The sequence below is a fragment of the Neodiprion pinetum genome, chromosome 1, assembly GCF_021155775.2.
Source record: "Neodiprion pinetum isolate iyNeoPine1 chromosome 1, iyNeoPine1.2, whole genome shotgun sequence".
Classification (NCBI taxonomy): domain Eukaryota; kingdom Metazoa; phylum Arthropoda; class Insecta; order Hymenoptera; family Diprionidae; genus Neodiprion; species Neodiprion pinetum.
In genome coordinates this window covers 36,952,459-36,971,283 of record NC_060232.1, presented here as the reverse complement: position 1 = coordinate 36,971,283, position 18,825 = coordinate 36,952,459, and the positions used below count along the sequence as shown (strand labels likewise).

Sequence of the window (18,825 nt, the reverse complement as noted above, 5' to 3'; positions counted from 1 at the left end):
TCAAATCAGAATCACACAATTCGAAGAAAAAACGAAAGAGAGAGAAAATGGACGAGTTACTTTTCAACCGAACATTTCCCAGATATTCAAATTCTGGATTCCGCAAACAAGTATATAGGTTTAATAAATAACTGTACGCTTAATCATACTCTTCGCAGGAATTGTCAGTCGATGTTTCAGTCTGGTTTATACAGAGTCTGTAATGTTGCTAAAAGATGGCGGCACGCTACGCGAACCGTTTTCCAGCCCCTGCGTAAAGGGAGAATAAGCCCATATATAGGGGTGAGTTTTGCCCCGCGAAACTTCAGATCTGTTTCAGCGCGCGCGTTGCTACCTTTAAACCTATACATTTTATTATATTACATACATATTATTATCCACAATATACCCGCGTTGAACGATCCTGAGGATTTAATTTTAAGGAACTGCAATGTAAGGGTAGAAAAAATAGATTGGTTAAAGAAATATCAAGTCGAGTGGAAGCAGCGGTCGATTCCACCCGAAAATTGAAGTGAAAATATCGGACTCGTATCTCGGACGAAAATGTTGGAAAGAAATTGTCACTGCGTCGCGATCGTAACTTTCGCCGTGTGCTTCGCATCTAGAATTCTACTCGCGATGACGATGATTTCAGGTGAGAAACATTCGCCTTAAGATCACTCCCTGCATTATTTTTCATCGCAGTGATAACGTTTCGTCGTAAGGTTTGCTGTAATAACTAGGAGCACTGCAGTTACAAAGACGTCGTAGCTTTTCATGGTGATTTTCATGAAAAGATTTCGTCGGGCTAATAAATGTTTACGATTTTTTAAGGCGGGTATTAAACTCTGGCGTTTTCATTTTCGCACTTTCTCGTGCCGGCAACACGTGCCTTCGTGATTATGACTCACCTCGAGGTGTTTCGGCATCTTTTGTGCCAAGAATTTGAAAATTTTACTATGAATGTAATTTTTTCACCTGGGAAACTCTCAAAATTGGATTAATTTCACATGCAAATCAGCCTTTTTATGTCCAAATTCATTTATATCTGAATTTGATCTGTTACATAATATATTTCGCATTCAATCAATTACGATTCTCTAAGTCTTGCTAGTATTTGTGGTCTAAAAACGCCAATGAATTAAGAATGTATTTGCATTAATATCGCGAAATTGAAGCTTTCGCATAGAGAAAATCATTGTAACGAGGTGAATTCTGCATTCATATAGCACTGCACAATTCTATGGGCAATCATGCAGAATCGCTACACTCGAGAGGATGTTATGGTCATACAGGACGTTGCATGCACTGCTGGTTTCCAGACAATTGGTCATATGAATAAAATAATAATACTTCTGCTCGATGTCCCTTGATTGCGCAGACGATTTGTAATTAGATACACGCTTAGTTAGTTGTCGTCCGTTTATTCGTGTAATTTATAAACGTATTCCGAACTTAACGCCGTGGATAAATGCGAGAAAACTTGCTGCGATTCACATTGATTTCACATTGCGGCGATATTTCTGGTTAAAACGGATCTAAAGGAATTCAATTTTGATAGTACGATGCGTTCTTGCCTTATTCATTGGTTAAGAAATAGTCTGGACACACATGATTACCGACATTTCGATATAAAAAATACATTCCATGAAAATCATTCTGACGATTTTCTTATATATATTTTTGAAAATCAATTGCAGTACTCTGAAACATAGGAGAAAAGAATCGATGTAATATTTTACTTGAAAACGAATAACATTTGAAGAACTTCACGTGAAATTTCGCGTTATTGTCGATCCTTTCTTGGTTATTGCAACGCAAAATCAGTTTGTTCGGTTTACTTTACTTTTTTAGTTAAATAAGGCTTTAACGTCAATTTATTCTTGCACAAGCATTAAATTTTCGCAACAGTTGCAAGAAAATATAGCAACGGTGATCGTAATGAGCAAGAATAGTAACGGATACTAGACCTTCTGGTAACAGCCAGAAAACTAATTTTCATTTTCTATCTAGAACTATAATTTTCGATTGTGGTAAAAAATGAAAATAGTTGAGGACTGAGCGGTAACCGGAACTAAAAATTTTTCTCAGTGTACGAAACCATCTATTTTGCAATTATTATCAGTATAATTATTAATATGAGACAAGAGTAGAACATTAAGAACATTTATCCGCGCATCAATTAACGTTTATCTTATCACAGTTTGACCGCAAATAAAATTGACGACTTTGGTAATTATACGGTTCAGTGGATATTTTCGACCCGTGATATACAGATATAAGATAAGTTTTGAAGCTTATACATTTACAAATCTATGTCATTGGCGTCGATTTAATCGCTGTAAAATTTTTGCACACGGTTTCTACTTGTCTACATAATGCAATAATTTTTCAGAGCCTTATCAAGATCCGCGTCAACGAATCACCGCCAAATATCCGTAAGCTGGCGAAAGCTACCAAAAATTTTTAAACTTTGAATGACCATCCTTACTATTTTGAAAGTTAATACGCGGCCGTTTGTTGTATTGACATCGAAACGCGTTTACCAATTATTTCGTAAATATTATTTGTCTGTTATTACAGGAGAATAAAAAGAGCAACCCGATTCGGAGTTCTGCGATCAACACACAAGCAATTTGTCACGGAATCCTTAGCTTAAAGCTGTAGAAGAAATTGCTCGGAAAATATAATAATTAAAATAACCTTACACCTGTGTAAATATAATCATGCGATTTACGTATATTATTGACCATCGCATGAAAATAACGATGAAATAACGTTGCCGTGTTATCGATAAACTCGTTTCCGTTTTCTGCCAATATTTGCAAATCAAAATTAGGTAGGCATAAAACGGATGATTCGGATTTTAAATTCGTTAGCTTCTCCTGTACGAATTTCCGTTACCCCGATTTCATCGCGTTTTTTCATCGTCCGTTGCTGCGGCCCTGATTCCAACCTCCTTGTTTCCTCACTTCCGTTTATTGCCTGCATGCAAAGTAATTTAATTCACGGAAGCAAAACATTGAATATATTTAGAGAAGGTTTAGATCAACGACGCTGAGGTCAACAACATTTTTGTACCAACAAACGAAGTTTTCCCTTCTATCTGTTTAGCAGTGTAAATTTATTCACTTTAAGGCATTTATCCCAATTTCTAAGCATTCCTTAATTAATTAGGATAGGTGACCATTTCATATACGATGCGGAATTGCGACCAATGACGCGATTCGAAATTTTCGTCGCAGTATCGCTCTAAGCGATATTGTTTCAATAAATTCATCGTATTAGTTTTAACCAATTCAAAACTGCGTGTATCGATTTTTCTCATTATTTGACGGCTTACTGCCGAGGAAATAATTATCTTCCGGCGATAGACGCGCAACTGCTCGTGTTTTTATACCAAAGTTCGCGCGAATGCTAAGCGTGTTTAATAATTAGAAGCTTCACACCAAGTTTCTAACGTCACGGCAGTTAATTAGTCGGCATATAACGACGAGACGCGTCTTTGAATAACGAAACTAAGGAACACGGATCTGGGAGTTTGATAAATTTATCATCCTCCGCGGGAAGTTGAAACACAGCCAACTCCCTCGTTACAAGTGCTCGAGTAAATCTGCAGAAGCTAAGTATCGCCGATTTCTATTCACAATTCTCGTTCTCCAGTCAACGTCTTTGACAGATTTAAACCAAGGATTATGTAATTGTATAAAATAACGAGAGGATGGAACAATGACATTGCCCGTGGGCTTCTTATCGCTACAACATTCGAAGGATAATTATTAATATATTCTCCTCGTTATAAGTTTTGGTACAACCAAAATATACCAAGCTTTCATCCGATTTGAAATTCCATCCATCCCGCCAAGTTTTGAGGAAATATAAACATCTCTAAATAATAACTGAATAAAATATGCATGCGAATTGCGTGAGTTGCGAAAATCAATTTTTGCTCCTCGCCTTCCGTTGTACCAAGACGAGGCGACAAGACTTGCAAATTTGCAAGGGCGAGTTACCAAATGTGCAAAAATATCGCGTTTACAGTTCTCCTCCTTCACGTTTGAACTGTTTATCAATTCGTTGTCAGAAAAATTCAACCCAAAATCCCGACTAGTCTATACAAGCACCATAACTTATGATTGTTTGAAAATTGTTTCAAGGATATCGCGTATTGATTGAGCCGATTGAAACACCGCAGTGTCTAATTACGATATTATTTTTTTTTAAACCTACGGGGTTGCAATTAGGTAATTAAGCCAGAGTCGCATGTGAGTTATGAAGTTTTTAATTGTACCATATATTACTGCACCTATAGGTATCACAGATTATAAGTGAACACGAATCGAGTTTCGCGTTATAATATCGTTAGTTAAATAGTTTCAAGGAAATATTCTACGTGTGGTAATTTATAGATGTAAATTTTAGAATTTTTCGGAATTACGAGGTAAAACTGTACAACTTTCTCTCTCTCTATTTTCGGTTCAGCCCTTCAAACACCGATGCAAACTTACAACGTCGGTGTCCTGATGGCTTCGCATCTCGACAGTCCTTTCGACCTGGAACGCTGCGGTCCCGCGGTTGATTTGGCGCTCGCTGAGGTCAACGAATTTCTGACTGGCCACAACGTTCAGCTGCAAAAGGTCCAGGGCAGGTGAGCGATCTTCGAATCCTCAGTTTCTGTCCGAACGATACGAAAAGATCGTTGGATCGAAGTCATGTTCACATTGCGAAATCCTTCAATACAAATTAGCGGTTAAATTTCGGGTGGGGTCAAGAATATAGAAAGATAAAAAAAATCGAAGGGCCACAATATCGAATTTTCAAAAAAAGTGAACACTTGATATACAGAATTTAAAAGTGTTTAAAGTCGAAGTATGGAGAAGAATGTCAAACTGTAGAATCGTCAGGATTCCTGTCTATAATATAGAGTCGTATAAAGATCCTCGATTTTGCTGTTCCATGTTTTGATCTTTCTTTACTTTGTTTTTTTGTATTCCGACTTACTACGTTTTCAATTTTCTGTGCTTGGAACTTTCCACATTTTTAAATTCTACGAATAAAATTTTCGCGTCTATGAAAATTCGATATTCTCGTCGTTCTATGAATCAGCAATTCTATTTTTTCCCCGTACCCGAAATTTGAAAAATTAAATTTCGTCGATGGATGAAATGTTTGTAGAAATTGAACGCAGAAATGGTCACTTAATCGGAGGCTTAAATTGGAATCTAAATGACAAGATATACCAGCTTTGCGGAGTTACAATAATTTACAGCCTAATTAAGCGTAACGATCAGAGTGTCGTGTGTATCCTGATACGGAGAAATTAGCCGAAGGGATCGATGATTTCTATCGGCAAGTCAACAAACTTCTCCGCAGAGAAACATGTTTGCTCGATATTTTGGTTTGCTTTCTTTTTTTTTTTTCTTTTTCTTCCTGCTACCCAGTTATCGCAAGCCAAACGAATTGGTGTATGGATGATGAGGAGAAGATGTATGAATAAAAAAGAATATGAGATAAATCCTATTTTCTCGAATTTTACGCCGCTTGATGCATTTATATCGACCATTCATCATCGCGATGGTGAAAAGAGAAGGATATTTTAGACTGGGAAATATATACGCGGATGATACTGTTGACAAATAAAATATCGCCGTTCGTTCGTGATCGTAACGTGACGATGATATGGTGAATGTTATCGTGATTAAAGTGATAACGCAATTTATGAAGCCGATGAGTTTTTGACTGTTCAAGATTAGTCGAAATGATATTCGTTTAAAAAATTTCGGGCCCTCATATTTTTACCAGCTCATATAGCAGATTCATGTGGGACGCGTTCCATCTCGAGATATGACAGGCATGAAAAAACGAATTTATCCTTCTCTTTGTTGAACAAAATGAAAATATAAGGGCAACGCTATTTTACGTATATATTATGGGCTTGCGACTGGTCACCAAGTCGATTTATAATATATCCATAAAACGGGTAAAACTCGACTTTGGAAGAAACTGATGAAAAAATTCCAGACCTTAACGTCCTGTTAGTGAAAAGCTGGAGCTTCGGAATATTTTCCGAAATCCTTTATAGCCAAGTGGCTGAGCTGAGCATGGGATTGAATTTCAAACGACCGTTTCCGGTTCGCGGGCTCGAATTGATGATTACATTCTTTGGACAATCAAATTTCGCGCCTCATTTAGTGCGAGACTACTCGGCGAGTGCAATAAAAAATAATTATCTGCCCTGCCGGCCAGCTTTTCTCGCATCAGATTTCTTCTTGTCGTCAAAAGCCGAGGAACCGTTTCAATCGGTTTACTACGGCATGATAACGAACGCGCTTATTGTCTGTGTTTAACGATCGTGACTTAGGTATTTAGTACACATTGCACTGAATCGGCTCGTGCTCATTATCAACTATAATTAAGCAGCTACAATTTATATGCGTACCTCCGAAATCGTTCGGGGTTTATAATCTGACTTAAACATCGATAATTTTCATTTCACCGATAAGCGGAACAGATAATTTATTCACATCTTAACAATGCCAGATTGTATTGAAAATGCATAGAACCGAAATTTATTCAATTCCAACTTGAAACTGAATATATAGGGGAGAGTTTTTTATGCATAATGATTTGAAATTTTTGTGTCTAGCATTTTATTTCCTTGATAAAAATGGCCAGAGTATGTCGAAAAATAAAGTGCAAGAACTATTCGATTTTAGTTTAAATGTAAATAAATCCACAAGGTGGCGACTGTGAAAATCGAGACAGTTGATTGAATCATTAAACCCTGCATCGTTCCGATGTTTGTGATTTTTATTTTCGACGAGTAGTAAACAATTTGAAATAATATGCAATCGATATGACAATAACACGATTTGTAGACGAAGACAGGATGGAATCATACAATTTGAAAAGAGTGTATGAAACGTTAGGGGAAAACGTCATCTTGGAAATTATTGACTCACGTGTGGTTAGCGATAATTATTGTCCTCGTTAAAACGTTGCAGCGCGAGTTGTAACTCTGCGGGTTTTCCATCATCTCGGATTTCTCGTTCGTTAGAAGTTTTCTCGCCATTCCTTGTAGCCAGTCAAGTGAAGTCAAGGTAGAGAAAGGTATAAATACGGCTTACGTATTACACGTAAGCCTTATTACATATGTATAATTAGTCGTCACTAATTAGACGTATATCACGTGTCAGCGCGTTGCGATATTCCAAATAGAGTATCTGAATCAAATACGCATTACGTGTTGAAATTAGCATGCGTCCTTTTTGCGCAAACCCGTTACATCGTTAACAAGGTTTCGAAATCGTGTCCGATTTCTCGTTGCAAAATACAAAAAGTATATGAATCAAAACCGCGAGACGAGGCGTTTGTCCGACTAGGATTACCGTAAAAGTAATTTATCTAAAAATTTGCGATTGTATTTCAGGAGTTTGACGAGCTTTGAAATGTCAAGGACCAGAAATATATCAAACAGCATAAAAACGTGTTCAGATATTAAAAAATTAATCGAAAGCTCTTTCTCGGTGGATAATATAATTGACGTTCCGTTGGTAAATCTGTGCTTTTTTTTCTTCTTCTTTCGTACCACGATTCCAGGGAAACCTGCAGCAAGGAGGGACCTCTAGCTTTTAATGCATGTAGCCTAGAGCTTGGCAGGCAGACGTCCTTCACAATACAGGACTAATTAGACGCCACGAACTGTCTCCTGTATTCCCATTTCTATGGAAAGCACTGAATGCTTCTGGACCGCTTTGTCAGGCGTGATCCAACACGGTCCGAGCCCAATCACTGCCCATTGTTCAACCTTCGTTCTAGGTGTTGAAGTGAAATGTAGCATATCAATGACCGGTGCAAGTTACGTTCGTGACTTATCGTCTATCGCTCAACGCATTTGTCTTACTGCGAGTTAACCTTGTTGCTTCTGATTCATGGTTTCATTCTTTACCGTGAATTGACCGACCCATTGCATCTGATGTTACAAAATAATAAGAACCTATCCAAAATTTACAGCAGTGCAAGCTGCGCCAATGATAGTGAACACGAATGATCCAACATTTGTGGCATCTTATAAAAACGGATCTGAACGAATTCGATTAACCCAAGCTAAGATATCGACAATTTGAAAATTGGTTCTGAAATTCGAAGGTTCAAAATCACTGTCTCGGCTTTTTTGAATTAGATTTATTGTTTTTCGTTCATTTTGTACACCATAGAGGATCCCACAGATTGCACGAAGAAAATTTACAAATAATTATCTTCCGAGAGGATAAAACTAGATCAGTGAAAGTACGACGAATGATTAAATCTACATCACTTTTTTAGTGGGTATTTTCCAAAGTCACCTCGAATTCCTTCGTTTACCATTATTGTCTTCGTATCCATCGAATTTTCTGTCGATGATATACGTGATTACTTCAATGTAGCAAAGGGTCACCCATATCCGCTGGAATGCCACACACTAACGTACAATTTGGGGTAGAGGAAATTGCACTCATCTATAAGGCGGAGAGACGGGACCGGAAATCGGTCAGCCAGGTTTTAAGGCTATGGAGTTACGTGCGTCACCTTAAGAGAGCACCAAGAAAAAGAAAGTCTCTTTAAAAAGTATATTTAAACATATCGACAGTGTTGCGTGTTTTTCGTCCGTGATAGCAATTCCCACGAATCTCGAAAGCTGCTATAATTCGCAGCAACGATGCTCAAATCTTCGTTCCTCCTATATTTTGTTGTTGTAGTTTTTAAACCGGAAAATAACAGACCAACTGCTGATATTGCATCGAAAGCTGTCAACGGAAGCTCTGTGTTTGGACTCGCTTGATGATATTTCACGGACAAACAGGTGCATCGCGATTGGGAAAAAGCAATTTGAAAATCAAACAGTGCGCGTCCCGCGTTTCTCGCGAGATTCCAGTAATCGTGCGAGGGCGAGGTCACGCGATATACAGATTAAACAGCGGTCCGAGATCGAGGGACAATTCGAACTAATCCTTCGGCCTAATTCGATTCTTAGCAAATTGATCCCAGTCTCCGCCGTCCGTTTTCTCGCAAGCCGTTAGATCGCTTGAGCAAATGTTCCCGCAGATATTGCAGGGGCGGGGTTGAAATTCCGAATTTAAAAATTTACGTAAACGCGAAATTCCAAATTTTTGGCGGCGAAACTTGAAGTAAAGAAATCAAAACTTGACGAAACATCAAAGTTTCGAAAGAAAAAAATGGCGAAAGGGCCTAATTCCGACAATTCAAAGTTCCGAAAGCACAAAAATCTGAAACATCGAAATTCCAAATTATCGAAGATTTTCAGTTCTGCGAATTTCTGGCTCGGTGAAATTTCACCACTTTGATCGTTCTTTTTTTTCGTTGTGTAAACTAGGCGGGTATATTTTAATTTTCGTAATTTTATTCTATCGAGACTTTGGTCAATAGTAACTTAAATTTTCTGAACCTCGCATTTCGGAACTTTGTGCCGTCGTTTTTCCCACCGTTCGAAATTTTCTTGTTTCGTAAAAGCTTGATTTCTATACTTCAATTTTACCGCCAAATAATTTGGAATTATACGCTTTCGGAACTTTTCAAATTCGAAACTTCAACCCCGCCCGACATTGCGTCGATAAAGATCTAAGAAAATTGGCAAACATGCCGCAGGCAGTACCCTGAATTTTTTTTCGAATCTCCGTTCGCCGTCCATTTCGAATCGAACCTTCGAAACCGAAGAAGCAAAAACACTTGCAACTGGAAAAAAATTGAAAACAATTCTTATACCTCTGGAAAACTAATCAGCGAATTGATGGCTATTTGTACAAAAAGAACCGATAAATTCTTGCTACTCTGAATTTTATTCATTCAGTTATCCGTCGTGCAGCGGGGCTCGAGCGCCCGGTTTGGCCGCCGACATGCATTTTCGAGACAACGTGATTGCTTTCATCGGTCCCGCTTGCGCTTTTGCCCTGGAGCCAGTAGCCAGGCTTGCTGCTTATTGGAACAGCCCGATAATCACTGGTATGGGAGATCAGGTGGGTATATTTTTACTACTTATTTTATTAACCGGTGTGGAGGATCGTTGAAGACGCGACAAAGCAGCTCGGCGTTCTACGTTTCATGCACCATACAACGACAAAAATCACCGAAGTGAATATGCGAAAAAAAGGTGAAAAACATAATTACCCCCATTTTGTAAGCGATTATTGAAACGTATATTTGACTTCTCGTATCTTTGAACGAAATCAAACCGCTGATTCTCACTTTGTACTTACCTAGCCACCTTCGGAGGGAGAGTTATCAGTCACTTCTGGAATTCTTGGTCGACTTCACAAGTGGAGAAACGAGACATCTGTAAGAATTGTGTATAGGAAACCCTCGCAATGTATCGGTTAATTCCAATTTACTCACGTTGTACCTATTCATGTTCAATATTATTACGCTGAAGTTGTAGAATTAATTTCTCCTCTTCTCTCTGTCTATCATACAAACGTGTAGTTATGATTATAATTAATTATGTCAATATCGAATCACAGACTCACAGAATTATACATACAATTTATTATTTCATCAATTTATTGTAACATGTACCTTTTGTTAACAAATATATTTTATTCATTTGAGTGTAACTTTTGTTTTGTTTGCTATATTATATTCTGCTTGTGTGTGATTATTGCCACACGATCCGTGGTTTTTCTGTGCAGATTGTTTTTCGTAATTATTTTCAACGTTGCGATTTTGTTGCAAATGTCAGGAAAATACTTTCCCAGGTGGGAAAATAACTTTATTATCTCAAGAACGGATAATTCGATCCTTATGGACGATAAAAATGGTTTGAAATTATTTGCTTAATCATTTATCTCATTCGTGAATGAATTCCTCTTCATCTTTCTTCGAATTCCAACTGCAAGGATTTACTTTCGCTTTCGATGGGAATGAGATGCGTACAAATATCCGGGACCCAAATTTATACCCACACACGTGACAATTTCCAGGGAATATTCAAGGACAAAAGCAAATACCCAACACTGACTAGAATGTCGTACTGTCAGTGCCGTCTTCGGCTGGTATTTTCGAGTATTTTCAAAGAGTTTGGCTGGTCTCACGTGGCGCTAATTCTAGACAGATCGGACTTGTTCTCCCTGACAGTTGGTAAAAATTTGGAATACGGTTTGCGGAAGGAGGGCCTACTCAAGTTTGTCAGGGAACTTGACGGCAACTCGGACGAAGAACCCTACCACTTGTACTTGAGAGATGCTAGCATGTATGCGAGAGGTAAGTATTGCCATAATACTGTAGAGACATCAAACATTATCAGTGACAAATTTCGTCGAACAGCGTAGTGTGATGTAATTGTTCCAGGACAAACTTCGGTTCATTCGAAGTTTACATTATATACACGTGGTGCGTAGTTCAGAATTTAACTTTTACTATAATTCACAGTCGTAATTCTAACCGTTCGGGGAACTTTGGTCAGAAGATTCATGCTAGCGGCACATAATCTTGGAATGACAAGAGGCGACTGGGTTTTCCTCGATGTCGAAATATTCCAGGTGACGTTCATTGCCATATTCGACACGAATTTTTAACTTATTCATCGCATAATTCAATCCTGAAGGATGATTTATTTTTCCTTCAATTTTGCAAATCTGTGTCAGCAAAGTCAAGGATCAATAAATGCATGACGTTAGAATCGAGAACGCTTACGGAATTCTCCAAAGTATCGTTCAATTGATACTGGATTAAATTTCGACGCGATACATTGAATCTATTACTTATCTAGTCGTAAGAAAAAGACTGGCAAAAACCGGGGACAAGGACTCCGTCAGAGGGCAGAGAGGGATGAAAGGCAATGTGCGAATACGATTTGAATGATCGAACGAAGCGGAAAATTACTGAAAAATTACCTGTGTTACGTGTCTTTGAAGTTTTATAACCAGATGTTCACATTTCAGGGCTCGTACTGGGGTGATCACGACTGGGAAGTCGGCGACAAGGATGATTCTGTCGCCAGGACGGCTTACGAAGCACTTCTGAGGGTCTCGCTCCTCCAGCCAACGAGTCCCAGGTTTCAGGACTTCGCCGACAACGTCAGACACCGAGCTCAGACCGACTACAACTACACTTTTTCCGAGGGTGAAGAGGTACTCGTGAATCCCGTGGTGAATTGTCAGGAACTCGGCTAATTACAATCCGCGCGTCCTTCGTCCTCCAGGTCAACTTCTTCATCGGGGCCTTCTATGACGGCGTTTACCTCCTCGGAATGGCTCTGAACGAGACTCTGGCCGAGGGTGGCGACATCCGAGATGGTATCGCGATCACTAGACGCATGTGGGATCGCGATTTTCTCGGAATCACTGGACACGTAAGGATCGACGACAACGGAGACAGGGACGCCGACTACAGTATCCTGGATTTGGACCCCATTAACGGAAGGTTCGAATCGCCCCTGACTCGATCGATTAACCGTATCGTACACGTATTCCAGTCGGGGACTTCAAATTCCCTGATTGTCACACCGTGGGACTCGGAACGAACTTGAATTTTTGAGAATTTTCGGGCTAAACAGTCCAACGAAAGATTCGGTCGAACGGATAATGAAATGAATAATATAATCAGGGTTTAGAAGGTTGAACTCAAGTTTAGTGTAGAGTTGATATGTTTTTAAAGAATCACTTCTCATTACAAAAGAAAACAAAAGAAAATGTTTAAAAAATGTTAAACCGAAAAATTCAAGCGAGAAAACTTTGAGTATATTTATTATTGTATCCAAGCTGACTTTGTTGGTAATTGGAAACCCTCGAGATCACTTAAAATGAATTTTGAGCAGTTTTAATAAGTTGTTGAATGAGGTATCAGTGTAGTACTTAAAACCCGTAACGATTTTTCATATTCACAAAATTTTCACGACGAACTGACATTCGACGAAAACAAATGTTTAATATAAGATTAATATAAAATATTCATTTACGAACAAAATCATGAACCCTGATTCATCGAATAAGACAAATAATACGATTGGAGTACCTACTACAAACGGAACAGTAATTTACCTATTTTAAAATTAATAACCTTAGGTACTTGTGTTAACTTGAATTTGTGGGTTTTGTTTCATACCTTCATTTTTCTTGACATTGAGAAGGGATTCTTTCAGTAAAATTAAACTCAACAAATTATAGAGTTCAACGATCTCTAAACATCGATGTTGCAAATTTTTTAATCGACCAACTGTTCCACCGAACCGCTAGCCCGAACATCCCTAATTTCTGGGAAAATTGAACCATCAGGTGAAATTGCTCTCGATCCCTAATTGTCTCCAGGTTTGAAGTGGTCGCTCATTACTTGGGTCTGAATCGAGAGTACAGCCCGGTGTCAGGAAAGAGGATCCACTGGCCAGGAGGCAGAGAGGGACCTCCAGCCGATATCCCGGAATGTGGTTTCCTGGGTAATGATCCAATATGCTCGAGCAGAACGGAAGCGTACACTTTCGTCGCCTACTCGAGTCTCGCCTTGACCATATTCCTGGTGGTCATAGCGTCGGCATCCTGTGTTCTCTACAGGTGGGAATTCAGACTTTTCTCTTGTAGCCTTGACTGGAAGGAGGGGAGATAAGCAGGAAAGGAGAGGGAATAAAAAATGCACGAAGATAGCTTTGCTGGTCGGTTTTTAATTTCACTTCACCTTTTTCCTTGCACATATACACTTATACTTCTTCTCTTCCTCGTGGTTTATTCTCACCTCACCTTGCACTTTTCCTCCTCTTCACGTGAGTGGCATTGGGAACTTTTCCGGTATGGAACGATACATCCGTAAATTTTTTACGACTTCTTCGAGCTTTTACAAACAAGTACCACCTTACAGACACCTACGGTTGTCAGCCGACTTGCACAACATGTCGTGGCGCATCAGACCCGAAGAGCTTCTTCTCGAGGTTGGAAAACCTTTTTCCTCGAAGATGAACCTTCATCAGGCAATGTCCGACATTAACGTGAGTTCGTTCTTCCCCATAAATGTCGCTTCAACCGAGTCTCTCGTTAACACCTAAAAGCGACTCTTCGTTCTCGTTTCTCTTCGCAGAATTACGGGCTTGAAAAAATGCGGCGTGGCTCCGCCATGAGCTGTGGATCTCTGCCCCCATCGACGGTCTTCACCACGGTTGGTATTTACAAAGGTGAACGTGTCGCCATCAAGAAAATTACCAAGAAAAAGGTGGTCGACGTCACGAATAAGCTTCTCTGGGAAATTAAGCAGGTCAGAGATGTCACTTCGGAAAATACGGTTAGGTGAGAATAACTGAATATGATTTTCTAGCAAGTAACGAAACTTTTCCGGTAACCGAAAGGCAAATTCTACATTTGTGAATTTCATTCCGTCAGGTTCATTGGCGCCTGCCTCTGTTCTCCTTCGCCGACAGTCTTGATCCTGACCGAGTATTGTCCGAGAGGTTCGCTGAAGGACGTTTTGGAAAATGAGGCGATTCAATTGGATTGGAATTTCCGAATGTCACTGATCCACGACATCGTCAAGGTAGAGAAGGTGCAAAGGCAGTTGAAATTACTCGATTTATCGTTTTTGCATCAGGATCACTGGTCGGTTTTTCGACCTCAATAATTACATTGATCCATCGTGAAATCATGCTTTTTCCTTCCACCTTCAAACTGTCGAGAATAGAGCGATTCACGTCAGTCCTAATTACTCGTTATCCTACGGGTAAAAATTAGTTTCGCAGAGCCTAGAATTATCTGTCCTCCCGCAATCTAAGTCTTGTAACTACCGTAGAGGAATTTCGTGGTTTAATCTTGCTGTGGAATGAGAGAGAACCTTTAACTCTCCCCAGGGGATGGCTTATCTTCACGCGAGCGAGGTATCTGCCCACGGAAAGCTCCGATCGTGCAATTGCCTAATAGACGGTCGATTCGTTCTCAAGATTTCCGACTTTGGCCTCAAGACGCTAACCACCCCTTGGGATCTCGTCATGGATGATAATTACTACACGAGTAAGTATCGCCAGTAATATCTTCGCGTCACGATAAAGAAGTCTCGTTAGGAACTCGAGCTGCCAAAAACATGGCGTTGGTCAAAATTTAATTTATCTGTTATAGAACTGCTCTGGATCGCCCCAGAGCTTGTTCCCCTAACGGTGACCCCTGGCAGTGCGGCGACCCAGAAAGGTGATGTTTATAGCTTCGCCGTAATTCTCGAGGAAATCGTCGTCCGCGGAGGACCTTACGAGGTGGCGAGGACATATATGACACCACAGGAGGTATTTTAGTCGGGAAACGACAATCGCCCCCATATATAACTCTGGAATAACATTCCGCACCGAGTTACTGTATTTTTCCCGAATTTCGTTTTACTTAAAGAGGACCAGAAACGGCAGTGGATGTTCTGAACGAGGTGAATTGTTTTATTTTAAGATCGTGAACAGAGTATCCACTCCGGAAGATCCGCCGTTTCGACCGGAAGTAACGCCCCGGGATTGCCCCGCTGATATTCTACTTTTGATGGAAAAATGCTGGACCGAAATACCGGAGGAACGTCCTACGTTTCACACGATTCGGGGAACGATTAGAGGAATTATGAAGTACCTGTCTCGTCGCTAATTTATCAAGTCTGACTCGAAAGATTCCAAAAACACCGCTGACGAAATGGTGATTGGTTTCAGAGGCTACTGCGAAAATTTAATGGACGATTTGTTGAGACGCATGGAGCAGTACGCGAACAATCTCGAGGCTTTAGTCGAAGAGAAGACGGAACAACTCAGTCTGGAAAAACGGCGAAGCGAGGAACTGTTGTATCAAGTTCTTCCAAGGTGAGCGATGTATTATGGTTTGACGAATGAAAGGCGTGATCCGTTCCAAAGTCAGACTCAAGGTACCATTGAGAGTCAATTGTCCTTTAGACAAGTGGCCGGACAGCTGATGACAGGAGAATTGGTTCAGCCAGAACAGTTCGAGTGTGTTACGATATACTTCAGTGACATAGTCGGGTTCACGGCACTCTGCGTTCAGAGCACGCCCATGGAAGTGGTCGATTTCCTTAACGATCTCTACAGTACTTTTGACCGTATAATCGGTTTCTACGACGTTTACAAGGTAAGAGAATGAGCAATAGGTTTGGGAAAATACAATTGCAGACAGAAATAGGATAAGTAGTGGACTTGCTTCTTCCAAGGTCGAGACAATTGGGGACGCTTACATGGTCGTGTCGGGACTTCCTGAGCGGAACGGAGACGAGCATGCGAGGGAGATCGGGCTGATGGCACTGGCGATTCTGGACGCGGTAAAGTCCTTCGCGATTCTTCACAAGCCCGAAGAGCAGCTGAGTGTGAGGATCGGAGCACATAGTGGTCCAGTTTGCGCTGGTGTAGTTGGTCAGAAGATGCCGCACTACTGCCTCTTCGGTGACACGGTGAACACAGCTTCCAGGATGGAGTCTTCAGGACTGCGTGAGTATTGATGCGCGGCATCGAAAGTCCGTAGTTGAACATTGACCACTTTCGTTTCTCGTTCAGCTCTGCGAATCCACGTCTCCGAGGCGACGAAGAAGATCTTGGACAAGTACGGAACATTCGACCTTGAGCTTCGCGGCGAGGTCGAGCTCAAGGGCAAGGGCCGCGTAACTTCCTACTGGTTGCAGGGGTGTTCCGAACCCGATCCTAGGCCACCAACACCGAAGCATCGTCGGTACAGCAGCAGTCCGTTGGAGAACAACACTGCTCTAAATCCATTGATATTCCCACCGAACAATAACGTCGGACCAAGGACGAACAACAACACCTTCATCAATTTATCCGAGCTGTAAGGAGGGACTTAAGGACGACGATCCCGAACGATGATTGGCCTGAAACTAAAAATAGTTGAGGAGTTTGAGACTAGGCCGAATTGGTCTGGGCATTGATATTATGTGTTATGGGCGTACTTTGGTCACAAATTTGGTTCTCCTAGTTGCTGTTATCGCGAAATTATCACGGAGAAAAAATTATCGATTGTTAGAATAGTGATAATTCGGACGAAAGTTGTTGAATCAGTCTAATTAATATCCCGCGTGATTAACGGTGTTCTGGATCCCATTTAAGTGTAATCTCCAGCAAAGAGCTCCGGCACTGTCGTCACCAAATTTGTCAAATATTTATATAACGATACTTGTTAATTAACTGTCGTCGTTGTAAAGCCAATAATTGTTTATTGCCAGATAATCTTCTCGTGTCTTGAAAAGATCTGTAGAAGAAAGATTTTGTTTCGATGATAACTAAGACAAGGGAAGAAAGGAATTGCTTATCGTGAAAATTATTCACGATGACTAGGTGGATATACATATAGGCCATTCCACGTCAAATTAGCAGCCTTTGTACCTCTGCGATTTTAATAATTTTTCAGTACGATTTTCATACCGACCCAATAAGGTATCGGAATTTTTTTTAAATTTTTTTAGCCACCAGTGAAATTTGAAAAAAAATTGAAAAACAAATTCCAAAAACGCCATGGGTTAAAATTTGAGAAAATTCACACAGATTTTATGATTTGAAATGTGATTCTCAAGCACCATACGATAATGGGATCTCAGTATTTACTATTTTTTTCGTAAATTTTTAGTTTTTCCATGTCGGAATCGGATTTTTTTTTGTTTTTTATTTCTATTTCCTGATTTAAATAGGTCACGGAATCTTGAAAATAATGTGATTCTGCAGACTAATTAGATCAAGGCAAATAAAAAATAAAAAAAACAAAAACAATTCCGACATGGAAAAATTAAAAAATTGTGGAAAAATAGTAGATATTGAGCTCTCATTATCGTGTGTTGCTCAAAAATCACATTTTGAATCCCGGAATCAATGTGAATATCTTAATATTTAAAAAAATAACACTTTCCTAATTGGTTGGTTTTTGGTTTTTTATAAATTTTACCAGAGGCTGAAGAAAACCTGGATAAATTCTCGGGACCTTTTTGGAATTGTAAGAACGTCAAACTAAAAAATGATGAGAATCGAAGGGGGTGCTATATGAGCTGCTAATTTGACGTGGAATGCCCCATATCTATTACATGATACAAACTAAATTACCGTTAGGCACCGAAAAATGCAAGTAGGGCGAATTCTTACGAGTGTGTGATTATGTCCGAAAGGAAATGTATTTTTTAATAACGTTGTGCATGACTGATGAAAATGTTGACAGATGATAGGTGAATAAGGATACCGAGGCATATCGCGTCATTATATCTATGTCATGATGTGAAAACTGTATCGGCTGTTATCAATAATATTTGTTAATTAAATAAATGACTGTGATGGTATGCAACACAGTGTAGAAAATATTGTTAATCCATCGTAAATGCTCTGTAACTGCCAGGTTCTTCTCTTTCCGGTTCCTATCCGAGATCAGGAAAATGGACGTTGCGCGAGTTTACTTCAGAGTTCGCATGATTCTGTCTGGATAGTAGCAAAGCTTAAGCAACGAACTAGCCGCTAGTAAGTGAGTCAGAATGTTGTAAATTCCGATTACATATAAGTACGTGACTTGCCAAAATCCACATTCGAACCAACGTCGAAGCGCGTGAATGACCATGGAAAACGTGGAAAAGTTACGAATATCGTACCGCGTGAAACTTAAGATTTATTAATTCTGTCAATAAGTACTCGGAAAGCACGTCGTGCAATCCCGTAAGCCTGAGGTAACCGAAATAGCGATCGTGTCTGCTCCAACAATTTATGATATTGTGACTGTAGTCTTGAATATCGGGAAAAATTGATTAGAAACGCTGCTGATGTATGGGGAAAAGGTGAGGCAGTCCCAGAATTAAATACGCCTACATCTGTTTGTGCACGATACTGACAGCTTGTTCCAAGCATCGTTGCATCAGAGTTGGTAC

At 39.9% G+C, this 18,825-nt stretch overlaps 1 protein-coding gene across 1 annotated transcript; it reads left to right on the top strand.

Moving 5' to 3' along the window:
* Positions 1-293: 293 nt before the first annotated feature.
* LOC124225008 (atrial natriuretic peptide receptor 1) lies at positions 294-17,595 on the top strand. Its single transcript, XM_046637365.2, has 19 exons — positions 294-634; positions 4,462-4,627; positions 9,827-9,992; positions 10,237-10,311; positions 10,953-11,232; positions 11,401-11,510; positions 11,913-12,101; positions 12,173-12,393; positions 13,278-13,517; positions 13,819-13,945; positions 14,035-14,240; positions 14,334-14,484; positions 14,795-14,954; positions 15,060-15,220; positions 15,375-15,541; positions 15,623-15,769; positions 15,860-16,052; positions 16,132-16,405; positions 16,472-17,595. Exons 1-19 carry the CDS (start codon positions 544-546, stop codon positions 16,759-16,761), a joined length of 3,414 nt encoding a protein of 1,137 aa, XP_046493321.1. The 5' UTR covers positions 294-543; the 3' UTR covers positions 16,762-17,595.
* Positions 17,596-18,825: the final 1,230 nt, after the last annotated feature.